Genomic DNA, 25756 nt, shown 5'->3' with positions numbered 1-25756 from the left:
GCCTCCCGGGTTTACGCCATTCTCCTGCCTCAGCCTCCCGAGTAGCTGGGACTACAGGCACCCGCCACCTCGCCCGGCTATTTTTTTGTATTTTTTACTAGAGACGGGGTTTCACCGGGTTAGCCAGGATGGTCTCGATCTCCTGACCCCGTGATCCGCCCGTCTCGGCCTCCCAAAGTGCTGGGATTACAGGCTTGAGCCACCGCACCCGGCCTTCTTTTTTCTTTAGACAGAGTTCCGCTCTGTTGTCAGGCTGGAGTGCAGCGGCGCGATCTCGGCTCATTGCAGCCTCTGCCTCCCAGGTTCAAGCAGTTTTCCTGCCTCCGCCTCCTGAGTAGCTGGGATTACAGGCATGTGCCACCATGCCCGGCTAATTTTTGTGTTTTTAGTAGAAACTGGGTTTCACCATGTTGGTCAGGCTGATCTTGAACTCCTGACCTCATGATCCGCCCACCTTGGGCTCCCAAAGTGCTGGGATTACAGGTGTGAGCCACCGCGCCCCAGCAACACTCAGTATTAACCATCACAGAGTCTCTGAAGGTGCAGTTAAAGACCTTGAAATGAGATCATCTCGCATCATCTTTGTGGCCCATCAATCCAATGCCAAGTGACCTTGGAAGAGAAAGGCTGAGAGAAATTTGAGACAGAGGAGATCACATGGGAAGATGGAAGCAGAAATTGGAGTTGGGAGACAAAGAAGCAAACATTAGAAGCCGTGTTTGCTCATCTCTGCTGGCCAACGTGACTTCACAAAGCCCCGGCTATGTGATGATGTGCAGCTCCCCAGAAAGATGCTTTGTAATTAGCCAGGCATGGTGGCAGGTGCCTGTAATCCCAGCTACTGGGGAGGCTGAGGCAGGAGAATCGCTTAAGCCCAGGAGTTCAAGACCAGCCTGGGGAATATGGCAAAACCCTGTCTCTACAAAAAAAAAAAAAAAAAAAAAAAAAAAGGTAATTAGCTGGATGTGGTGGCACGCACCTGTGGCCCAAGCTACTTGTGAGGCTAAGGTAGGAGGATCACTTGAGCTTGGAGGTTGAGGCTGCAGTGAGCTATGATTGCAAGACTGCACTCCAGCCTGGGTGACAGACTGAGACCCTGTCTCTGGGAAAAAAAAAAAGAAAAACCTGTGGGCCGGGCACAGTGGCTCACGCCTGTAATCCTAGCACTTTGGGAGGCCAACGTGGGCGGATCACGAGGTCAGAAGATCTGTTCTCCTCCACTTTGGTCCTCACCTCTTCCACCCCTCCCTGCCCAACAGCATAGCAGACACCACACACCCAGCTCACACATCTTTATTAGCCTGGATATCCGGTGGCCAAACAGGCTGCCCCTGCCCTCTGTCAGCCAGCTGTGGCCATCTTCACCCTCATTCCCCGGAGAGGCCAGCCGCCTGCTGGAAGGAGTCAGAAGTAGGTGGATGTCATTGATGTCTTGGAGGCCCCAGTCTGGCGGGAGAGAAATCCACACCTGTGCCTGGAGTCCTCCTTCCCTGACCCTCTGAACCGGCGCTTAAAATGCTGTCCCGCCTGGAACAGGGAGGCCACATCCAACAGTGCGTCCTCAATGTGCTGCCCCAGCCTGTGGGAATCCTGGAAGGAGAACGGTGTCAGAGCCAGGGGAAGCTGGAAGACGGGATCCTGGAGGCTGAGAAACAAGAGGGCTGAGGGCCTGGATTTCTGGGTCTGAGGGAGGAGGGGGCTGGGGGCCTGGATTCCTGGGTCTGAGGGAGGAGGGGCTGGGGGCCTGGATTCCTGGGTCTGAGGGAGGAGGGGCTGGGGGCCTGGATTCCTGGGTCTGAGGGAGGAGGGGCTGGGGAACCTGGACTCCTGGGTCTGAGGGAGAAGGCGCTGGGGGCCTGGACTCCTGGGTCTGAGGGAGGAGGGGCTGGGGGCCTGGATTCCTGGGTCTGAGGGAAGAGGGGCTGGGGAACCTGGACTCCTGGGTCCGAGGGAGAAGGCGCTGGGGGTCTGGACTCCTGGGTCTGAGGGAGAAGGCGCTGGGGGCCTGGACTCCTGGGTCTGAGGGAGGAGGGGCTAGGGGCCTAGGCTCCTGGTTCCTGAGGAAAGAGGGAGTTGGTGAGTACACACGTTTGTCTCACCGTTTTTGTGCTTGATTTTTTGCTGGAGATGTGGAAGGTGATCATGTCATCCCCCATGAAGATATAAGAAACACCATAACCATGGTCATCAGCCTGGAGTGAGAAAGAGTGAAGGGAAGAAAATATCTCCAGTCTCCTCCACCCCCACTAGACAGGAGTGCAGGACCCCAGCCCCCTCTTTCCTCTAGGGGCCAGCGCGCGCCAGCTCCACTCACAGGCCCGAATCCACCGCCCGAGGAAACATAGTCCGGGTAATTGTGGACGTCAAACAGATGCATTTGCTGAACAGGGATCTGGCTGGTGGACAGCTGCCACTGCTCCGAATGGACCTGAGGACAGGAGCCCATCACATGTGCAGGACAGAGATCTGCCGTTCTGGCCCTTGGCTCCACTTCACTCCCTGCATCCCTGGCTCTTTCTCACCCCTAAATCCCGGGCCTCCTTCTCCCTGACCACACCCTTCTCCTGGCCATGCCCTATCTGGCCACGCCCCTCATCTTCTCACCAACCACGTCCCTCTCCCCTTCTCCCTCGGACCACGCCCCTCCTCTGACCACGCCCTTTCCTCCTAGCCCCACCCCACTGACCCTTTCCTCTTTTGTCTGCTCCGGTTGCCTGGTTGCATCTCCGCCTTCTGCCTTTCTTCCCCCGCCCTCCAGCGCTCTAACTGACTTCTCTGCTGATGCGTCCTTTCTCAACATCACCCTTTTTTTTTCGAGACAGAGTCTCGCTCTGTCGCCCAGGCTGGAGTGCAGTGGCGGGATCTCAGCTCACTGCAACCTCCGCCTCCCGGGTTCAAGGGATTCTCCTGCCTCAGCCCTCCCAAGTAGCTGGGATTACAGGTGTCTGTCACCATGCCCAGCTAATTTTTGTATTTTTGGTAGAGATGGAATTTCACCATGTTGGCCAGGCTGGCCTCGAACTGTTGACCTCAAGTGATCCGCCCACCTCGGCTTCCCAAAGTGCTGGGATTACAGGCGTGAGCCACCGCGCCCGGCCTTGATGGGTCCTTTTTCAACATCACCCTCCTTCCCTGAAGCCTCTCCCTTCTTCCATGGTCTCCCATTTCCCTCTCTAACCCTTTCCCTGTGCCCCAACCTGGGTCAGGAAGGGCGACTGCAGGTGGAGGAATCGGGACACGACGTAGAGCGCAAAGAGGTGGCGGTCGACTCCCTGCCCGCTCATGGCTGCCTTCAGCAGAGCCTGGTGCTTGTCCACTGCCACGCGAAACAGGGCAAGGCACTGTGGGTCCTGGGGTCCCCAGGGAGGTCACAGGTCATGGAAAGACAGGAAGTCAACTTAGTGCTGGGCCTGCGGCACACCTGGCCTCAACCAAGCTTGCCGCATCCCTGCAAGGTGGGAATTTCAACCCCATTTTACAGATGGGGAACTGAGGCTTAAAGAGGGGAACCCATGTGCCCAGGTTCACACAGCCAGGGACACCCAGGTGGGTTTCTAGGTGTGTCTGGCCCCAGAGCCCAAACTCCTCCCATGGAACCACAATACCTTGTAGGTGCGGGGGTAGGTGTGGGGCAAGGGAGCAGAAGTGAGGGGTGGGTGGGATCTGGGCAGAGGGGGTGCGGGGAATGGTGCAAAGGAAGGTCATAAGGTCACATAGAGGTTAAATGGGCAGAGTTACATTGTAAAAATGGAGTTCTGGCCAGGCCCATCGGCTCACGCTTGTAATCCCAGCACTTTGAGAGGCTGAAGCAGAGAGATCACCTGAGGTCAGGAGTTTGAGACCAGCCTGACCAACATGGTGAAACCTCGTCTCTACTAAAAAAAAAAAAAAAAAAAATTAGCTGGGCATGGTGGCGGGCACCTGTAATTCCAGCTACTCGGGAGGCTGAGGCACGAGAATTGCTTGAACCTGAGAGGCAGAGGTTGCAGTGAGCCGAGACTGTGCCACTGCACTCCAGCCTGGGTGACAGAGCAAGACTCCATCTCAAAAATAAATAAATAAATAAATAAATAAATGGGGTTCCTTCTTGGGTGCTCCCCCAGTGCCCTGTGAGACCACCATGAAAGCAGATATCACACTATGCTGGGCTGTCTCCCCCATCGGTGAGCTCTTTGAAGTCAGAGGCCAGGTCTAATTCATCCCTTGTCCCTCGTGCCCCTCATGGAGGCTGGCTTTAGTAGGTCCCATCAATGTTTGCAAGTGGATGAGTGAGTACCCGGAAATGACTGAAGCCTCAAGCGAGGCTTGCACCCACCGTCTTCTCTTTGTCCTCCATGGCCCTCACAAAGTTGCAGGCCTCCCTCGTGCAAGATCGCACCGTCTCCGTCCGGCCTTCCAGGAATAAGCGAGTCATGGCCGACTCATAAGTCAGGCAGAATTGACCCCTGTCCTGGGGGACAAGGAGGAAAAGAGGAGTCTGTCAGCAGGGCTCAGGAAATCTTACAGACTTGACCCATCTCTGTCCAGACCTCCAGTGTCCTCCAGCCAGCCCAAGAATGGTTGGGAGAGAGAATTCAAGATGGCCGACCCACAATGGCAATGACCACAGGGAACTGTGGAGGGGCAGGTCCTGGGGGCTCAGGTGGACTGAGACCCTGAGGGGGCTGTGGTGGGGAACCCAGCTGACCCGGAAGTGGGCCAGTTGCAAGGCGATCTGGATGAAGCTGTCTGAAGAGAGGTGGCAGCGTCGGATGAAGCTCTTGCCAAATAGGGAGAATGGAAAGACATGGCAGTCGACATTTTCAGACAAGATCTTGGCTCCCCTCAGGGCTAGAGAGATGGAGGAGTGGATCTGCCAGAGGAGGAGGGAAGAGGAGTAGTTGGGGTTACAGATGGGGGTAGGGTGAAAGCCAGGAATGAGGCTAGAAGCGAAGGTGGACGTGGAGTTAGGGTTGCGGCAGAATACGGAAATGGGGACAAAGAACAGAAGAGAATTGAAGGATGAGACTAAAGATGGGGATAGGGGCTGAACATGGTGGCGCACGCCTGTAATCCCAGCACTTTGGGAGGACGAGATGGGTGGATCACCTGAGGTCAGGAGTTTGAGACCAGCCTGGCCAACATGGCGAAACCTCATGTCTATTAAAAATACAAAAAATTAGCCAGACGTGGTGGCAGGCACCTGTAATCCCAGCTCCTCGGGAGGTTGAGGCAAGAGAATCGCTTGAACCCAGGAGGCGGAGCTTGCAGTGAGCCGAGATCGCGCCATTGCACTCCAGCCTGGGTGACAGAGCCGGACTCCGTCTCAAAAAAAAAAAAAAAAAAAAGATGGGGATAGGCATGGCAGTGCAGACTGGAACAGGATTGGGGTTGGGCCACAGCTGAAGCTGGGGTTGGGAATGGAGGAGGGACTGAGAGTGGTTTGGGAATGGAATGGGGAAGGGGTTGGATATGGAAAGTGAATTGGAGGTGGGCATGGGTTGTGGTTGGAGGTGGGGTCATGACTGAGTACAGGATGGGGTTGGGGTTGGGGTTGGGTATGGGGTGGAGTTAGGATGAACATGGGAGTGAATTCAGGTGTGGTGGTGGTGTTGGGATGGGATTGGGCATGGAGTAGGGGTTGGTGCTGGGGTTGGACAGTGGTGAGTTGTGAGTCTGAAGCGAGTAGAGATGGGGCTGGGGTTGAGGATGGGATTGGCAATGGGAGGAGGGTTGGAGTTAGGGCTGGGGATGAGGTTCGTTTTGGGGTTTGAGGTTGTAGATGCATTTGGCCTGATTTGGAGGTGGTGGAAGTGGGGGTTTCAGGTTGGGGGTAGAAATGGGGTTGATTTTCAGGTTGAGATTGGGGGTGGGGATGAGTTTGGAGTCAAGGCTAGGAATCGTGGGACTTGGAGGAGAGGCCCAGAAACCCAGCCTCACCTGGTCTGGAAGGTCCCATTGCAGCCGCTGGGGCCGGGGTAGTGTGGGGTCCGGGTGCCCCTTGCAGTGGCCGTCTGTTGAGTAGCCCAGCTGAAAGCATTCTGTAGCCAGAGTGAACTGCGGACAAACAGAGGCTGTCAGAGACCCTTCCTCCCTGTGGACTGAGGCCATCTAACCGGGACCTCTTTTCATACGGCCCTTTTTGGGGTAGGGGGAAGTCTCTGAGAAACAGAAACCTCTGATGTTCACAGATGGGGTCTCGGGTTCATGTTCCTCAAGAACAGGACTAATACCAATACTCAACCGGCGTTTACTGTCCCTGTACTTCTTTTCTTTTCTTTTTGACAGGGTCTTGCTCTGTCACCCGGGCTGGTGTGCAGTGGTGAAATTATAACTCACTGCAGCCTCGAACTCCTGGGCTCAAGCTATCCTCCGGAGTAGCTGGGACCACAGGCATGTACCATCATGCCTGGCTAGTTTTTTTTTTTTTAATGTTTTTTGTAGACAGGGTCTCATTTATGTTGCCCAGGCTGGTCTCAAACTCCTGGGCTTAAGTGATCCTTCTGCCTTGACCTCCCAAAGTGCTGGGATTATAGGCATGAGCCACTGCACCCAGCCCGGAGTTGTCTTCTTGCTCTGTAACTCCTCGCTGTGGGACTCTGGGAAAATCACTTCCTTCTTTGAGCCCCAGTTACCAATTCATCAAAGGAAGGTCCTCACCCCAGACCCTTTCTTTGCTGGGTGACCCTGGGCCAGCCTCTGCCTCTCCCTGAGCCTCAGTTTTTCTTTCTTCTCTTTTCTTTTTTTTTTTTTTTTTTTTTTTTTTTTTGAGATGTAGTCTTGCTCTGTCGCCCAGGCTGGAGTGCAGTGGCACGATCTCAGCTCACTGCAACCTCCACCTCCTGGGTTCATGCAATTCTCATGCCTCAGCATCCCGAATAGCTGGGATTACAGGCACACACCACCATGCCTGGCTACCAGTAGCGATGGGGTTTCACTATGTTGGCCAGGCTGGTCTCGAACTCCTGACCTCATGATCTGCCTGCCTCAGCCTCCCAAATTGCTGGGATTACAGGCGTGAGCCACCGTGCCTGGCCAAGCCTCAGTTATTCTTCTGACCCTAAGGCCCTGGAGAGGATGGTCTTTGGAGATGGGGCGGGGGTCCCCAGAACAAGGGAGGGCTGGCCGCCCTACCTCCCACATGTGTCCTGAGATGGGGCAGTCGGCCCAGGAGTGCTCCACGCTGAGGCCCAGCTTCCCGTTAGAGAAGACGATTAGGGTGAAGGATTTGTCAAACCAGCTGTCGGGGAGAGTTCAGAGGGGTCACCGACAGCGAGGGGCAGAGGGACCTCGGAGTGCTTTCTGTGGGACTTGAGGGGGTTTTCTAGATGGGGAGATGTGGGAATCCATTGGGGTGCTCGTGTGGGGATTTCTAGGACCATTGGGGGTCCTCAGTAGTGGCCCTGGAGGTATCCAAGATATGTCTGGGATTTAGAGTTTGGGGATTTTGTTTGTTTGTTTTTTTGTTTGATGGCGTTTCACTCTTGTTGCCCAGGCTGGAGTGCAGTGGCGCGATCTTGGCTCACTGCAACCTCTGCCTCCCAAGTAGCTGAGGGTTCAAGTGATTTTCCCACCTCAGCCTCCCAAATAGCTGGGATCACAAGCACGCACCACCATGCCCAGCTAATTTTTGCATTTTTATTAGAGATGAGGTTTCACCATACTGGCCAGGCTGGTCTTGAACCCCTGACCTCAAGTGATCTGCCCCTCTCGTCCTCCCAAAGTGCTGGGATTACAGACATGAGCCACCACGCCCAGTCTAGAGTTTGGAGATTTTTAGAGAACTCACTGAGGAAGGTTCAAGGCTTTTGGGGGTGCTGGGAGGTCAGTGGGACCCCCCTGGGGCCTAGGAATTCAGTGATGCCTGCCAGGCCTGAGAATCTCTAGGTCTGGAAGTCTACGTCTGGGGCCATGGGTTTGGGGTGCCTGCATTAAGGCCTGAGGATTGAATGGTTCAAGTTCTGAGGCCGAGGTTGCCAAGTCTGGGGTCAGGGCCTAGGGGTCCTGGGTTTGGTGGTCCTCAGATCTGGGGTCTCTGGGTCTGAGGGTCCAGCTCAGGGGTTTGGAGTCTCGGATTTGGGGGTCATTGGGACTGGGTTATAGGTCTTGGTCCCAGGTCTCCAGGTCCCAAAGCATTGGGTCTGGGGTCCTCAGCTCTAGGCAGCTGCTGGTCTACAGACTTTGCAGGTGTGGGCTCCAGGGTCTGGCTGTCTACTGTCGGGGGTCCTAGGTCTGATATTGCATTCTGGGGTGCCATGTCTGGGGGCCCCATCCCAAGACTGACTCACCGGTCATGGCCCCGGCCAGCCAGCAGGGCATGGGCATAGGCATCCAACGACGCTGCTGGGTCCTCCCTGGTGAGCCCCGCGGGCTCAGCGTCCAGTGACACAAAGAAAGCGGCCCCTTCCACTGCCTCCAGGGCCTCTGCTGCCTGGGTCTTCAGGGACCTTCGCACCTGGGCCCACGTGCCCCTGGAGGGCCCGGGATGTGCCTGAGTCCATCCTGCCCAGCCGTCACCTGGTCCCACCCTGCCCTTCCATGGCCTCAGGACACTGGCGGCCTCTGAGAGCCCCTGACCCCTGACCCCTGACCCCTGACCCCTACCTGGGAGCAGCAGTCAGAGCAGCCAGATGTTCCTCATGGGGGCAGGCCGGTGAGGGATCTTCCAGGATTCGCTGAAACTGCTGCTCCAGGGCCCTCGGGGAAAGCAGGCTGTTTCGGGAGTGGGTCCCCACGCGGAAGAATCGGCCCCGGTGGAAGACAGCCACGTGTTGGCTGTCATGGAGGTGGCGGATGTAGTCTAGGGGTGGCATTGGCAGAAGCGTGGGGACGGGCCAGACACATAAAAATAGCGACCATTTATTATATGCTGCTTAGGTGTCATCAGTTGTTCAAAGCACCCTAGTAATCATCAGCACCCTAGGACTTTCGGTTTTTGGAGACAGGGTCTCGCTCTGTCGCCTAGGCTGGAGTGCAGTGGTGAGATCTCAGCTCACTGCAGCCTCAACCTCCTGGACTCAGGCAATCCTCCCACTTCAGGGTCCTGAGTAGCTGGGACCACAGGCGCATACCACCATGCCTGGCTAATTTTTGAATTTTTCATATAGATCGGATCTCACTACGTTGCCCTAGGCTGGTCTCGAACTCCTGGCCTAAGCAATCGTCCACCTCGGCCTCCCAAAGAACTGGGATTACAGGCATAAGTCACCGCGTCCAGCTCCTAGGTACAATTATTATCCCACTTTAGTGGAAGCTGAGGCTCAGAGAGGGTAATAACGTGCAGAAGGTCACACAGCAAGGATGCAATGGGTCCCAGCTCAGGCAGGCAGACTCCAGAAAACATGCTCTTAGCCACTATATTGTTCTGCCTCCATCAGTGGGGACAGGAGAGGGTCTCACCTTTTTGGACCCCTGGAATCCGCGTGGTGTTGAAGATCTTCTCATACTGGGCAGAGCATAAGGGACGCATTCCCATTAGCAAAGTCTGCAGGAAACCGTGGGCTGTGAGCTGCCTTCCAGGACCCCTGTGGCCCAAAGGCCACAGGACCACACCTCCATCCCCAGCCCACTGGGGCCCTCTTACCGGGGGTATCTCCTGGCGGTTCAGGCGGTGGCGGTACAGGAGGAGGGCGTGCACGGCATTCCCAGCGCGAGCTGCCTGCAGAGGCGTGGGTGTGACATACAGGAAGTCCTGGGGACCAGGAGAGGGGACAGCAAAACACCCGGGGTCAGGTTTGCCCTTGATGGAACCACTGACCCAAATACAGGTCCTGACCCCAAAAGAGGGCGGAACGATGAATCCCAGATGGTGCGTCCAGATCCAGGTCACTGAGCATGAATGTCACATTCCATCCAGGTACCCCAACCCTAGACCTGGGGCCTGTGAACCTCACCCCTCCCCTTCTCACCATCATGTAATAGTTGCTGTTCACCATCAGCGGATTTCGGGAGCGCAGGTACACAAATTCCTCCCACCAGTCACTGACCTGGGAGTGGGGTGGGGAGACACACAGTGAGGGGCCAGGGCCTTGCTGTGGGAGGGACAGTAGGACAGGGAAGGCCCCAGATGTTCCTGTGTCAGGCAAGGAGGATACAGCCAAAGAAGCCAGTCATCATAGTCAGTAAATAGCAATCACCTAGAAATCCATAGAAACCCATCCATGGGGGATCAGTTAGCTAAACCCTGTTACACTCCGGCAGTGCCCTATTACATAGCTGTTGGAAAGAACAAGGTACAGCTGGGCGCGGTGGCGCCTACCTGTAATCCCAGCACTTTGGGAGGCTGAAGCGGGTGGATACCTGAGGTCAGGAGTTCAAGACCAGCCTGGCCAACATGATGAAACCCCATCTCTATAAAAATACAAAAATCAGCCAGGCGTGGTGGCACACGCCTGTAATCCCAGCTACTCGGGAGCCTGAGGCAGGAGAATCGCTTGAATCCTGGAGGCATTGGTTGCAGTGAGCCAAGATCGTACCATTGCACTCCAGCCTGGGCAACAAGAGTGAAACCCTGTCCCAAAAAAAAAAAAAAGAAAAGAAAAGAAAAGAAAAGAAAAGAAAAACAGAACATAAATGTAAAATTTATAAAATAATAAATATGTGAAATTATATATATATGTGTAAATACATGAAAATTTTGGCCTTGCCAATACCATAATAAAATCAAACAATGAAAAACACAAAAGAAAGCACTGTGTCACAGTTTAGCTGGTCTTGTAGGGTTTGTTTTTGTTGTTGTTGTACATAAAATAATGGTGTGTATATCACTGGCAGTTGGCTTGGAGGTACAATAAAATATACAGGCCAGGAGCGGTGGTTCACGCCTGTTATCCCAGCATTTTGGGAGGCTGAAGTGGGAGGATAGCTTGAGCCTAGGAGTTTGAGACCAGCCTGGGCAACATGGCAAGACCCCATGTCTACGAAAAAGTTCAAAAATTAGCAGGGCTTGGGGGCACAAGCCTTCCCGAGTCCCAGTTACTAGGGAAGCTGAGGTGGGAGGATGGCTTGAGCCTGGGAGGTCAAGGCTGCAGTGAGCTGTGATCATGCCACTGTACTCCAGTCTGGGTGATAGAGTGAGACCCCTTTCAAGAAAGAAAAAGGAAAGAAAGAAAAAAAAAGAGAAAGAAAGAAAGAGAGAGAGAAAGGGAGGGAGGGAAGGAAGGATGGAAAAGTGAGAGAGAAAGGAGGGAGGGAGGAAGGAGAGAGAGAGAAAGAGAAAGAAAGAGAAAGAAAAAGAAAGAAAGAGGCCAGGCACGGTGGCTCACGCCTGTAATCCCGAAGGGAGGAAGGAGAGAGAGAGAAAGCAAGAGAAAGAAAGAGAGAAAGCAAGAGAAAGAAAGAGAGAAAGCAAGAGAAAGAAAGAAAGAAAGCAAGAGAAAGAAAGAAAGAGGCCAGGTACGGTGGCTCACGCCTGTAATCCCAGCACTTTGGGAGGCCGAGGCAGGCGGATCATGAGGTCAGGAGACCGAGACCATCCTGGCTAACACGGTGAAACCCTGACTCTACTAAAAATACAAAAAAAAAAAAAAAAATTAGCCAGCTATGGGAGGCTGAGGCAGGAGAATGGCATGAACCTGGCCGGCGGAGCTTGCAGTGAGCCGAGATCGCGCCAGTGCACTCCAGCCTGGGTGACAGAGCGAGACTCTGTCTCAACAAAAAAAAGGAAGGAAGGGAAGGAAGGAAGGAGACAGAAAACAAGAAAGGAAGGAAGGAAATAAGGAAAGAAGATAGGAAAGGCGGGAGGGAGGGAAGGAAGGGAAGAAAAAAATATGCGTGTGTGTGTGTGTGTGTGTGTGTGTAAGTAGAATCTTGTCCAAAAGTGTGAAGAAAAACAAAAATTTAACCAGAAAAGCAAGGCCTGCCGTCCCCTTCATTGGGTTTGACCAACTGAGCCTGCCATATCGGTGCCCCTTGGGGCTCTGCCGCAGACCCTCTTCCCTTCCCCTCTCACTCTCACCACAGGTTTTCTCATCCGAGCCCAGTGTCTCAATGACCTACAATAGTAGATCTCACAGTAGCTTCCTCTGCAGCCTCCCACCCTCCAGTCTTTCCCCCACACCAGAGCTGACCCAGCCCCTTCCTTGCTCCAAACCCTCCCATGGCTCCCTAGTACCCCCAGGAAAGAGTCCAGGATCCTCAGTCTGGATTTCAGGCCTCTCCCACCACTCCTCACCATTCAACTCCTTTGTGGTTTTTTGTTTGTTTGTTTTTGTTTTGTTTTGTTTTTGAGACAGAGTCTCGCTCTGTGGCCCAGGCTGGGGTGCAGTGGCACAATCTCAGTTCAGTGCAACCTCTCCTGGGTTCAAGCAATCCTCCCGCCTCAGCCTCCCGAGTAGCTGGGATTATAGGCGCATGTGCCACCACGCCCAGCTAATTTTTGTATTTTTAGTAGAGACGGGGTTTCACCATGTTGGCCAGGCTGGTCTCGAACTCTTGACCTCATGTGATCTGCCTGCCTCAGCCTCCCAAAGTGCTGCCATTACAGGCGTGAGACAGTGCGCCAGCCCTAGGTCCTGGAATTCTGGTTCAGTCTTTGGAAGATCAAGGGTGGAGCTCAGAATATTGGAGCATCTATACCCTTAACCTCAACATTAAACATAGACAGAGAGCATATATATGTTATGAGCATATATATATAAATACATATGCTTATATCTATATTTAAATGTTGAGGTTAGACTACAGACGTATGCGAGCGGGGCTCAGTGTATTGGCCCTTGGGGGCCCAGGATGCAGGCCCGGGGCCAGGCTCCAATCGCTGCAGGGGGCGTGTGGGTTGTGGGCGTGTCGTGGGGCGGGGCGTGTAGAACTCGCCAGTTTAGCAGGGCGAGCTCACAAACTTAGCCTTTCAGGTAGGGCCTTGTCGGCAGTGGCGGGACTCACATAATTGGACGCCCACCAGGACTTGAGCCTCAGGTACCACTGCAGCAGCGACGCCTGCAGCCTCAGGAATTCCTGCGCCAGGACCGCGGTCCAGTCGAAGTCCTCGTCAGAGAGGACGGGCCGGACCGACTCCAGGTACTAAAGGAGAGAAGACGGCAGGTCATGCCCGCGGCCCGCCCCGGCCACCCCGGCCCATCTGCGCGCTCCCAGGCCCACCTTGCGCACGGTGTCCTGCACAGAGGGCACGGGCTGGCGCGGCAGGGAGCGCTGGTAACTGAACAGCATCGGGTGGCGGCCGGAGAAGATGCGGACCAGGGCCTGGGGAGGAGGAGTTACCCGGTCATTAACCCCTCACTGGGACCAGGGAGTTGAGGGGGGCAGGGGTCGACAGTGGGACAGAAACCCAAAGAGAAGGACACAGAGACTTAAGAGCATCAGAGACCCCGAGAGAGAAAAGGACAGAGACCCAGAGACAGGGGACAGAGACCCAGAGAGAGAAGGACAGAGACCCAGAGACAGGGGACAGAGACCCAGAGAGAGAGGGGGACAGAGACCCAGAGAGAGAGGGGGATAGAGATCTAGAGAGAGGGGGACAGAGAAGTGGGTCCCAGGAGAGCTGGAGTAGGGCTATGCCCCTCCCATACCAGCCAGGTCTTGGTGGGGGAGGACATGGCTCCGTGGGGCTCAAGAAGCCAGCCGTGGTAGGACAGAAGCAGCCTGAGGGCCACGTGCAGTGTGAAGATCAGGGTTCCCCACAAACAAGAGGCAAACAGCGCAGCTGCCAGGACTCCCCGGAGCCCGTGGTGCTGTCCGCCCCTGCAGGGAGAGAAACAGAGGCTGGGCCTAGGTCTCCTGGCCTCAGAATCTCCCTCCCTTCCAGCCCCCTCCAGCCCCTGCACTGATCTTTTGGCTGTCAGACAGAGAAACCCATTTTTGTCATTTTAGTAGGTGTGAGCTCTGTCACCCCCTCCAGCCCCCTCCCCTTGTGGCAGCACCAAGCTTCCAAAGTCACTTTCCATGGAAACCGGTAGGTGCTTAATAAATGACAGCCATTATTTCTATTGAGGGGACACTTTTTCCTCCCAGCTATCACTACTCTAAGGCAATAGTTCTGAAACTGTGGCTCCTGGGAGCACCTCCTGGGAGCACTGCCTGGGAGCTTGTTGGAAATACATATTTCTGGCCCCTTTGACACCTAACAAGCCAAAATCTCTCTGGGTAGGGTCCAGCAATCAGCATTTTTTGTTGTTGTTGTTTGTTTTGTTTTGTTTTTGAGATGGAGTCTCACTCTGTCGCCCAGGCTGGAGTGCAGTGGCACGATCTTGGCTCACTGTAACCTCTGTCTCCTGGGTTCAAGCAATTCTCCTACCTCAGCCTCCCAAGTAGCTGGGATTACAGGTGTCTGCCACCATGCCCAGCTAATTTTTTGCATTTTTAGTAGAGACAGGGTTTCACCACGTTGGCCAGGCTGGTCTCGAACTCCTGACCTTAGGTGATCCGTCCACCTTGGCCTCCCAAAGTGCTGGGATTACAGATGTCAGCCACCACGCCTGGCCATAATCAGTGTTTTAACAACCCATCCAGGTGATACCAATGCCAGCTTAAATTTAGGAAAAGCTGGTCTAAAGCTACATTAAATCAGCACGTTTGTTTGCAAAGTTTGCAAATGGCACTTGGAGGACTTGGGTCAAATGACTTTCCCTCTATAGACTGGGTAAATCTAGCATTCTGGGAATTTTTTTTTGCGGGGGAGGGGTAGAGATGGGAGTCTCACTATGTTGCCCAGGCTGGTCTCAAACTCCTGAGCTCAAGCCTCCTGCCTCAGCCTTCCGAAGTGCTGGGATTAGAAGTGTGAGCCACTGTGCCCGGCATCCCTCTTGGAAACGTCTACATCTGGTCCCGGGTCTGTTCTTTGAAGCCAACTGCACCAAATGTGGACCTTCTTCCCCAGGAGGACTCATCAAAGAACTAGACCTGACATTTCACCTGCACCCAGTTTTCAAACCCTTCCTGAAGATGACAATAACACAATAAAAATAATGCAACCACTCCCAAGAGAAACTCCTGGCACTCTACTGACTATGGGACAGGCAGGATTTTTTTTTTTTTTTTTTTTTTTTTTTTTTTTTTTTGAGATGGAGTCTCGCTCTGTAGCCCAGGCTGGAGTGCAGTGGCCGGATCTCAGTTCACTGCAAGCTCCGCCTTCCGGGTTCACGCCATTCTCCGGCCTCAGCCTCCCGAGTAGCTGGGACTACAGGCGCCCGCCACCTCGCCCGGCTAGTTTTTTGTATTTCTTAATAGAGATGGGGTTTCACCGTGTTATCCAGGATGGTCTCGATCTCCTGACCTCGTGATCCACCCGTCTCGGCCTCCCAAAGTGCTGGGATTACAGGCTTGAGCCACCGCGCCCAGCCAGGATTTTTTTTTTTTTTAATTGAGACAGAGTCTCACTCTGTCGCCCAGGCTGGAGTGCAGTGGCATGATCTCACCTCACTGCAACCTCTGCCTCCGGGGTTCAAGCAATTCTCCTGCCTCAGCCTCCCGAGTAGGTGGGATTACAGGCGCCTGCCACCACGCTTGGTTCATTTTTGTATTTTTAGTAGAGACAGGGTTTCACCATGTTGGCCAGACTGGTCTCGAACTCCGACCTCAGGTGATCCGCCCACGTCTGCCTCCCAAAGTGCTGGGATTACAGGTGTGAGTCACCATACACAGACGACAGGCAGGATTTTGATTAATTCTTCCAAGCACTCTACGAAGCAATTATTCATACCCTCATTTTACAGATGAAGGCCTTGACAATCAAGAATGGTGAGGTCTCGGCCGGGCACGGTGGCTCAAGCCTGTAATCCCAGCACTTTGGGAGGCCGAGACGGGCGGATCACGAGGTCAGGAGATCGAGACCATCCTGGCTAACACGGTGAAACCCCGTCTCTACTAAAAAATACAAAAAACTAGCCGGGCGAGGTGGCGGGCGCCTGTAGTCCCAGCTACTCGGGAGGCTGAGGCAGGAGAATGGCGTGAACCCAGGAGGTGGAGCTTGCAGTGAGCCGAGATCTGGCCACTGCACCCCAGCCTGGGCAACAGAGCGAGACTCTGTCTCAAAAAAAAAAAAAAAGAATGGTGAGGTCTCTTGGCTAAGACTACATGACTAGAGATGGGCAAAGCTCATACTTTTTTTTTTTTTTTTTTCGAGACGGAGTCTCGCTCTGTCGCCCAGGCTGGAGTGCAGTGGTGTGATCTCGGCTCACTGCAAGCTCCGCCTCCCGGGTTCACACCATTCTCCTGCCTCAGCCTCCCGAGTAGCTGGGACTACAGGCGCCCGCCACCTCGCCCGGCTAGTTTTTTGTATTTTTTAGTAGAGACGGGGTTTCACCGTGTTAGCCAGGATGGTCTTGATCTCCTGACCTCGTGATCCACCCGTCTCGGCCTCCCAAAGTGCTGGGATTACAGGCTTGAGCCACCGTGCCCGGCCTTTTTTTTTTTTTTTTTTTTTGAGACGGAGTCTCGCTCTGTCACCCAGGCTGAAGGTATAGTGGCACAATTTTGACTCACCGCAACCTCTGCCTCCCAGGTTCAAGTGATTATCCTGCCTCAGCCTCCCGAGTAGCTGGGACTACAGGTGCGCACCACCACACCTGGCTAATTTTTGTATTTTTAGTAGAGGCGGGGTTTCACCATGTTGTCCAGGCTGGTCTCGAACTCCTGACCTCAGGTGATCTGCCCACCTCAGCCTCCCAAAGTGCTGGGATTACAGGTGTGAACCACAATGCTTGGCCATTTTTTAAAATTTTTTTCTTAAGACAGGGCGTCACTCCGTTGCCAGGCTGCAATGCAGTGGCATGATCTCAGCTTGCTGCAGCCTCAACCCCCTGGGCTCAGGTGATCCTCCCACCTCAGCCTCCTGGGTAGCTGGGACCACAGGTGAGTGACACCACACTTGGCTAATTTTTTGTATTTTTAGTAGAGATGGGGTTTCAACATGTTGCTTAGGTTGGTCTCAAACTCCTGGGCTCAAGTGATCCTCCTGCTTTGAACTCCCTAAGTGCTGGGATTACAGGCATGAGCCACTGTGCCCAGCAAAGCTCGCACTATTGCTGGAGTACAATGGCCCGATCTCAGCTCACTAAAACCTCCACCTCCCGGGTTCAAGCGATTCTCCTGCCTCAGCCTCCCTAGTAGCTGGGATTTCAGGTGCCTGCCACCGTGCCCAGCTACTTTTTTGTATTTTTAGTAGAGATGGGGTTTCACCATGTTGGCCAGGCTGGTCTTGAACTCCTGACCTCAAGTGATACACCCACGTCGGCCTCCCAATGCCCAATGTGCCGGGATTATAGGGGTGAGCCACTGCGCCCGGCCTCACCTCCTTTTTCTTCATGCTATACCTTTATTAATCTGACCCAAAGTAAGTCTCAGAGGTAACTTTTCTTTAGCAGGTACACCACAATGACAGAAGCATTTACTGGGTGGAGGGAGAGTGATTGGGGGTTACTGGGCTGGAGTGGGGGAACCTCACCAGTCGGGCAGCAACTCTTTGATCTTCTCCATCAGTCCTAAGGAAGGATCCAGCTGGAGGAACCAGGCAAGCTGGATGGCACTGAAGAGGAAAAGCCAACTGAGGGGGCTGGCAGGAAACACACCGGTGAGAAAGTCATTCTGTGGGGAGGAAAGGGCATTCATTCAATCATCTGCCCTCTCCTCTGTTCTGTGCCATCCTCAAACATTATTGAGCACCCAGTGTGTGTTGAGCCCTGAGCTGGATGCTCAAGATCTAGTAGGGAACAGAGAGATCCAGGTCTTGCCCTCAGGAAGGTCAGTCCAGAATGAAGTAAGTATTAATTGCTATAGGGCAAGAAACAGGAGGAGCCCTGTGTTGGCAAGTTACAGTTCAAGGGTATCAGGGAGGGTTCCCTGGAGGAGGATATTCTGAGGCAGGACTTCGAAGGGGAGGCTGTCAAAGGCAGAACAGACCGGGTGTGGTGGCTCACTCCTGTAAACTCAGCACTTTGGGAGGTCAAGGAGGAGAATCCCTTGAGCATAGGAGTTCAAGACCAGCAGTGGCTCACGCCTGTAATCCTAACACTTTGGGAGCCTGAAGCGGGTGGATCACTTGAGGCCAGGAGTTCAAGACTGGCCGGGACAACATGGTGAAATCCGTCTCTAATAAAAATACAAAAATTAGCCGGGCATGGTGGCGGGTGCCTGTAATCCCAGCTATTTGGGAGACTGAGGCATGAGAATCGCTTGAGCCTAGGAAGCAGAGGTTGCAGTGATCCAAGATTACGTTACTGCACTCCAGCCTGGGTGACAGAACAAGACTCTGTCTCAAAAAAAAAAAAAAAAAAAAAAAAAGCCAGGCACGGCGGCACACACCTTAGTCCGAGCTACTTGGAAGGCTGAAGCAGGAGGATCACTTGAGCCCAAGAATTTAGGGATGAAGTGAGCTGTGATGGTGACACTCCAGCCTGGGTAACAAAGTAAGTAAGACCCTGTCTCAAAAAAATAAATAAATAAAAAAGTCGGGCACGGTGGCTCACGCCTGTAATCCCAGCACTTTGGGAGGCTGAGACAAGCAGATCATGAGGTCAGGAGATCGAGACCATCCTGGCTAACACGGTGAAACCCCGTCTCTACTAAAAATACAAAAAAAATTTAGCCGGGCGTAGTGGTGGGCACCTGTAGTCCCAGCTACTCAGGAGGCTAAGGCAGGAGAATGGTGTGAACCCAGGAGGGTTTGCAGTGAGCCGAGATCACACCACTGCACTCCAGCCTGGGCGACAGAGCGAGACTCTGTTTCCAAAAAAGAAAAAAAAAAAAGCAAAATGATCCTGTTCAGAGCAGGGTCTGGAGCTCAGTAAGGCCTTCTAGAAGTACCAGATCATGGAATCAATGAGGAATGAACAACAGCACTGGGTTACTAACTAAACTCCTTTGGAAGCCTGAGAGAGAGAGAACTAACATTTAATGAGCACTTACTACATTCCAGGTGCCATTTACAAGGATTAACAATTTAAATCCTCCCCAAACTGTGTTAAGTAAGTAAGTACTAACATGACCTCATTTTACAAATGACAACACTGGGGTTTGGCCAGGCTCAGTAGCCCATGCCTGTAATCCCAGTACTTTGGGAGGCGGAGGCGGGTGGATCATCTGAGGTCAGGTGTTCAAGACCAGCCTGGCCAACGTGGCAAAACCCAATCTCTACTAAAAATACAAAACTTGCCAGGCACAGTGGTGGGCACCTATAATCCCAGCTACTCAGGAGGCCGAGGCAGAAAAATCGCTTGAACCCAGGAGGTGGAAGTTGCAGTGAGCCAAGATCCTGCCATTGCACTCCAGCCTGGGCGACAAAGCGAGACTCTGTTTCAAAAAAAAAAAAAAAAAGGCCAGGTGCAATGGCTCATGCCTGTAATCCCAGTGCTTTGGGAGGCCGAGGCGGGCAGATCACGAGGTCAAGAGATAGAGTAGAGGCCATCCTGCCCAACATGGTGAAACATCGTTTCTACTAAAAATACAAAATTAGCTTTACGTGGTGGCACACACCTGTAGTCCTAGCTACTCGGGAGGCTGAGGCAGGACAATCGCTTGAACCTGGGAGGTGGAGATTGCAGTGAGCAGAGATCACGCCACTGCACTCCAGCCTGGCAACAGACCGACTCCATGTCAAAAAAAAAAAAAGGCCAGGCCGGGCGCGGTGGCTCAAGCCTGTAATCCCAGCACTTTGGGAGGCCGAGACGGGCGGATCACGAGGTCAGGAGATCGAGACCATCCTGGCGAACATGGTGAAACCCCGTCTCTACTAAAAAATACAAAAAACTAGCCGGGCGAGGTGGCGGGTGCCTGTAGTCCCAGCTACTCGGGAGGCTGAGGCAGGAGAATGGCGTAAACCCGGGAGGTGGAGCTTGCAGTGAGCTGAGATCCGGCCACTGCACTCCAGCCTGGGCGACAGAGCCAGACTCCATCTCAAAAAAAAAAAAAAAAAAGGCCAGGTGCAGTGGCTCACACCTGTAATCCCAGCACTCTGAGAGGCCAAGGCGGGTGGATTACCTGACATCAGGAGTTCGAGACCAGCCTCACCAACATGGTGAAACCCTGTCTCTACTAAAAATACCAAAAATTAGCTGGGCGTGGTGGCAGGCGCCTGTAATCTCAGCTACTTGGGAGGCTAAGGCAGGAGAATCACTTGAACCCAGGAGGTGGAAATTGCAGTGAGTCAAGATCATGCCATTGCACTCCAGCCTGGGCAACAAGTACAAAATCTGTCTCAAAAAAAAAAAAAAAAAATGCATTTTTCTCCATGCAGTTTTACCACACACACAAGTATGTGTGTGTATGTATATATTTGTAGGTCTATAAATATATGTTTCTGTGTACGTACGTATTTAAACACAGGAAAAGGATGGCCACGTTTGTTTTTTTTTTTTGAGACGGAGTCTCGCTCTATCGCCCAGGCTGGAGTGCAGTGGCGCGATCTCGGCTCACTGCAAGCTCTGCCTCCTGGGTTCACGCCATTCTCCTACCTCAGTCTCCCGAGTAGCTGGGACTACAGGCACCCGCCACCATGCCTGGCTAATTTTTTGCATTTTTAGTAGAGATGGGGTTTCACCATGTTAGCCAGGATGGTCTCGCTCCCTGACCTCATGATCTGTCTGCCTCGGCCTTCCAAAGTGCTGGGATTACAGGCGTGGCACCACACGCGGCCAAGGATGGCTACATGTTAACACTTTAGTTGGTGGACTGGCCTGAGGCCCAAGGAGTCCCAGGGTAAGGGGGCGGGGAGAGGTTCTTTGGAATTCAAGGTGGCGGCTGTCTGCCAAGTGGAACAGATTTCACAACCAACAAGACCATAGAGGCGCGGTTTAGCCTACTGAAACATCTCAGCTTCAGGAGATCCTCCTGGGCCGCACCCCCCCTTTTTTTTGAGACAGAGTCTTGCTCTGTCGCTCAGGCTGGAGTGCAGTGGCGCAATCTTGGCTCACTGCAATCTGCCTCCCGGGTTCAAGTGATTCTTCTGCCTCAGCTTCCCAAGTAGCTGGGATTACAGGCATCCGCCACCACACCCGGCTAATTTTTGTATTTTCAGTAGAGACAGGATTTCACTATATTGGCCAGGCTGGTCTTGAACTCCTGACTTTGTGATCCATCTGCCTTGGCCTCCCAAAGTGCTGGGATTACAGGCATGAGCCACCGCGCCCAGCCCACCATCCCCTTATTTAACTGCGACACCCCGGCATCACTCTTCTCCACCCGATTTATCATTCACCATAGCACGTTTCACCATTAATATCAGATGACACTACAGAATGTCACCATACTGTATATTTTGCTCATCTGTTTTATTGCCTTCTCCCCCAACTCGAATGAGAACTCCATAAAAGCAGGATTCTGTCTTATTTATTTGTTTATTTATTTAGAGGTGGAGTTTCGCTCTGTCGCTCAGGCTGGAGTGCAGCGGCGCCATCTAGGCTCATTGCAAGCTCCGCCTCCCGGGTTCATGCCATTCTCCTGCCTCAGCCTCCTGAGTAGCTGGGACTACAGCGCCCCCGCTACCACACCCGGGTTTTCTTTTTCTTTTTTTTTTTTTTTTTTTTTTTAGTACAAACAGGGTTTCACCGTGTTAGCCAGGATGGTCGTGATCTCCTGACCTCATGATCTGCCCGCCTCGGCCTCCCAAAGTGTTGGGATTACAGGCGTGAGCCACTTGGGATCTCCCTATGTTGCCCAGGCTGGTCTCCAACTCCTGGGCTCAAGCGATCCTCCTGCCTCAGCCTCCCAAAGTGCTGGGATTAAAGCCGTGAGCCGTGAGCCCCCGGCACCAGGAGTGATTCCATCTGTTGATCTCTGCTGTGTTCTCCATGCTAAAGAGGGCCAGGCCCTTACCGGATGCCCCATAAATATATGGTGAATGAATGAAGAACAACATCAGAAGCTAACACTCAGACCTCGCCATGGGCCAGGACATAAAAGAGTTAATTTAGGCCGGGCGCAGTGGCTCACACCTGTAATCCCAGCACTTTGAGAGGCCGAGAGAGGTGGATCACGAGGTCAGGAGATCAAGACCATCCTGGAGGCCGGGCGCGGTGGCTCAAGCCTGTAATCCCAGCACTTTGGGAGGCCGAGACGGGCGGATCACGAGGTCAGGAGATCAAGACCATCCTGGCTAACACGGTGAAACCCCGTCTCTACTAAAAAAAACATACAAAAAACTAGCTGGGCAAGGTGGCGGGCGCCTGTAGTCCCAGCCACTCGGGAGGCTGAGGCAGGAGAATGGCGGGAACCTGGGAGGCGGAGCTTGCAGTGAGCTGAGATCCGGCCACTGCACTCCAGCCTGGGCGACAGAGCGAGACTCCGTCCCAAAAAAAAATTAAAAAAAAAAAAAAAAAGACCATCCTGGCTAACACTGTGAAACCCCATCTCTACTAAAAATACAAAAAATTAGCTGGGCGCGGTGCCGGGCGTCTGTAGTCCTAGCTACACGGGAGGCTGAGGCAGGAGAATGGCGTGAACCCGGGGGGCGGAGCTTGCAGTGAGTGGAGATCACGCCACTGCACTCCAGCCTAGGCGACAGAGCGAGACTCCGTTTCCAAAAAAAAAGGCTATCCTGTGAGGGAGGTGCTCTCAACACCAATGTTTTCCATGAAGGGAAACTGCAACTCCAAGAGAGGTGCTTGCCCAAGATGACACAGCTACTAAGCCGTGGAGTCAGGATTCAAACTCAGTCCTGACCCCACAGGTGTTCAAGACCCCAGTTCACACACAGGGGATGTGACGAGGGGGAGGCCCTGTATGGAGACAGTGCAAGAGTTCTAGAACCAGGAACTCTGGGACAGACATGGATGCTGGTTACACATTGGGCATGGGCATTCTAGAACAGGGACAAAGGGCAGGAGTTTGGGCCAGGTGCAGTGGCTCATGCCTATAATCCCAGCACTTTGGGAGGCAGATCACTGAGGTCAGGAGTTCGAGATCAGCCTGGCCAACATGGTGAAACTCTGTCTCTACTAAAAACACAAAAATTAGCCGGCATCACGGTGCACACCTGTAGTCCCAGCTACTCAGGAGGCTGAGGCAGGAAAATCGCTTGAATCCAGGAGGTGGAGGCTTCAGTGAGCTGAGATCGTGCCACTGCACTCCAGCCTGGGAGACAGAGCACGACTCTGTCTCAAAAAAAAAAAAAAAAAAAAAAAAAAAAAAGCTGGAGATGATCCCAGCACTTTGGGAGGCCGAGGTGGGCAGATCACCTGAGGTCAGGAGTTCAAGACAAGCCTGGCCAACATGGTGAAACCCCTTCTCTACTAAAAGTACAAAAATTAGCTGGACATGGTGACAGGCACCTGCAATCCCATCTACCCCGGGGGGCTCAGGCAGGAGAATCGCTTGAACCCAAGAGGCAGAGGTTGCAGTGAGCTGGGAGAGATTGTGCCACTGCACTCCAGCCTGGGTGACACAGCGAGACTTTGTTTCAGAAAAAAACAGGCTGGGCACAGTGGCTCACACCTGTAATCCCAGCACTTTGGAGGCCGAGGCAGGCGGATCACCTGAGGTCAGGAGTTCAAGACCAGCCTGGCCAACACTTTGGGAGGCCGAGGTGGGTGGATCACAAGGTCGCGAGTTCAAGACCTGCCTGGCCAACATGGTGAAACACCATCTCTACTAAAAATACAAAAATTAGCTGGGCGTGGTGGTGGGTGCCTGTAATCCCAGCTACTCGTGAGGCTGAGGCAGGGAACTGTTTGAACCCAGGAGGTGGAGGTTGCAGTGAGCCAAGATTGTGCCACTGCACTCCAGCCTGGGTGACAGAGTGAGACTCTGTCTCAAAAACAACAACAACAACAACAAAAGAAGCTTGAGATGAAAGGGAGAAATGAGAATTTCACCATAAGGTAAGGATATGGAGTTCTAGTAACTGAAAGTGGGTAGCTTTTGGGGGGCCCAGTTCCCCTCTTGGGTGAAAGAAGTGAACAGAAGTTCACAGCAGGTGAGGCTGTGGATCCCGGAAGTGAGCCAGGGAGAAATAACTAAAGGGGTCCCGGGAGCAGACATCGAAATTCCCGGAAAAAGTGGTGATAGGCTCCCAGAAACGGACCAACTGAAATGCCGGAAGTGAGCCTCAGACATCCAGGAAGCAGAAACCTGGATCCCCGGAAGGAAACCAACCAGCAGCACTCCTCACCCAGAAACGTGAGAGATGCCTTTTCCAGGAGCGCAGGCCAGAGAGGTAGATCTCCTGCAGCACAGGGGCACTGAGTTCCACTTCAGCCCCGTCCGAGGTCAGCGAGGTTCGGAAGCCCACGGCCTGGTGCGCTTCAGCCATGTCACGCTGGAGCCCTGGGAGTCGGGCAGAGTCACTCTTCAGGGCCCCAGCCCCTCCTCCCTCAGACTCAGGAGTCCAGGCTCCCAGCCCCTCCTCCTTCATACCCAGGAGTGCAGGCCCCAGTCCCTCCTCCCTCAGATCCAGGAGTCCAGGCCCCCAGCCCCTCCTCCCTCAGACCCAGAAGCCCAGGCCCCCAGCCCCTCCTCCCTCAGACCAGGGATCCCACGCCTCCAGCTGCCTCTTTGGGCTGACCCAGGACTAGCTCATCCTTCTCTAAGCACCTGAGGGGTCTTGCGGGTCCTGGTTTGTAGGGGTTTTGAGGGAAGGACGTCAATTCGGGGCCTCTGGGAACGCGTAGAGAGGCCAGAGGGATAGCTCGCGTTAACCCCTTTACCTGCTCTGCCAAGAACATGGTGCGGGGGCAGTGCCCTCCCCCCTAATACAGGACTCTGAAGATTCGGGGGTAGGTGAAGGAGGGAAACTGGTCCAGGCTGAGTTGCGGGGTCTTGAGAAAAACATTAGTTTTAGACCCATATGAAACAAACACCTATTAGATATTGACGCTGTCCACCCCATTTCCGCTTCTCATGCCAAGGCAAGGGGGGTGGTGTCTATAAATTCATCTGCTCTGAGGTGGCCCAGCGTCCCCTCCCCCTGCCCGGGCTGGAGAGGATGGGGAAGGAAGCACCCACTGCGCATGCCTCGCAGCCTGGGATGCTGAGACTGTGAGCGGAGGCGAGCGTCGAGGACAAGTGATGGAGAGGCTTGCACGCCCAACCCTAGACACAGGACTCCAGCCCCCTCAGGAGCCCGAGCCCCTGGGGTCCAATACTTACCACGTTGAATCAGGGGTCCGCTGATCGGATCCTGGGGTCCAAACCCGAGTCCACCCCCGCCCCCGGATTTTGAGCGCTGGCCCCAAATCTCCGGCTTGCGTATGTCCAATCCCAGTGCAAGGAGTCCACCACCGGGTCGACGGGCCTTTGGAGTCCTGCCCACTCCCAGATCACCGTCACCCAGAAACCCCGATTCCTGTCTCTAGTGTCCCTAGCCGGGTATTCAGGTCCCGGGTTTTATCCCCGCCTCCTTCCAATCCCCGCGTTCTATCCCCGCCCCCTTAGAGCCACGGCGTCCAATCCCCTCCATCCGTTCGATCCCCAGTCCTCTGTCTCCTTTTACCCGGCCAGATTCTCCACCATTTGGCCGCTCGCATTCTGCGCAGCTGTTCGGAACTCGGGTTTCTGGGCTCCTCACTCGGCGCATTGTCTCTTAATCTGTCTCTTCGAGGAACAAGGCTCACCTGGGAGGCCACAGCCCACCCCTAAGTGCATTGTAACGTCAGGCGCGTAGGGTGCCGGAGCAAATCTCAGCCCTTTCACGCCAGGGAGGGAGGAGGGATGTTTGGCGGTAAGGAGGGCCCACCAAAACCACCCACGGAAGGTGCATGGATTGAGTTGGCAAGAAGGAGGCGCTACAGCGGGTTGGATTCAAGGTAGACAGTGGGACTTCCGTGAGGGAGAAGCAGCATGGATAACGGAGAAGGGTGTATTAGAGACCCAGCCCCGACTGAGAGGTCGAAAT

General features: G+C 53.9%; 1 protein-coding gene across 15 annotated transcripts; it reads right to left on the bottom strand.

The window, feature by feature from the left end:
- Positions 1-1277: 1277 nt before the first annotated feature.
- On the bottom strand, positions 1278-25446 carry LOC105497188 (carnitine palmitoyltransferase 1C). Of its 15 annotated transcripts, none has more exons than XM_011768073.3 (20): positions 25355-25445; positions 24570-24680; positions 24035-24189; positions 17378-17517; positions 13506-13677; positions 13078-13179; positions 12862-12999; positions 9888-9965; positions 9563-9670; positions 9379-9463; positions 8584-8779; positions 8268-8450; positions 7114-7219; positions 5920-6036; positions 4688-4852; positions 4316-4450; positions 3198-3350; positions 2315-2428; positions 2100-2192; positions 1278-1590 (listed from the first exon to the last, which is right to left on the bottom strand). In XM_011768073.3, exons 1-20 carry the CDS (start codon positions 25386-25388, stop codon positions 1405-1407), a joined length of 2571 nt encoding a protein of 856 aa, XP_011766375.1. In that variant the 5' UTR covers positions 25389-25445; the 3' UTR covers positions 1278-1404. The 15 variants fall into 15 exon arrangements, with proteins under 15 accessions (XP_011766375.1, XP_011766377.1, XP_011766384.1 ...); XM_011768075.3 differs by having other exon boundaries at positions 9563-9637; XM_011768082.3 differs by lacking the exon at positions 25355-25445 and adding an exon at positions 25012-25253 and having other exon boundaries at positions 9563-9637; positions 24457-24680.
- Positions 25447-25756: the final 310 nt, after the last annotated feature.

Source organism: Macaca nemestrina, chromosome 20, assembly GCF_043159975.1.
Source record: "Macaca nemestrina isolate mMacNem1 chromosome 20, mMacNem.hap1, whole genome shotgun sequence".
NCBI lineage: Eukaryota > Metazoa > Chordata > Mammalia > Primates > Cercopithecidae > Macaca > Macaca nemestrina.
The sequence above is the reverse complement of the archived record's forward strand: the minus strand, read 5'-3'. Positions and strand labels throughout refer to the sequence as shown.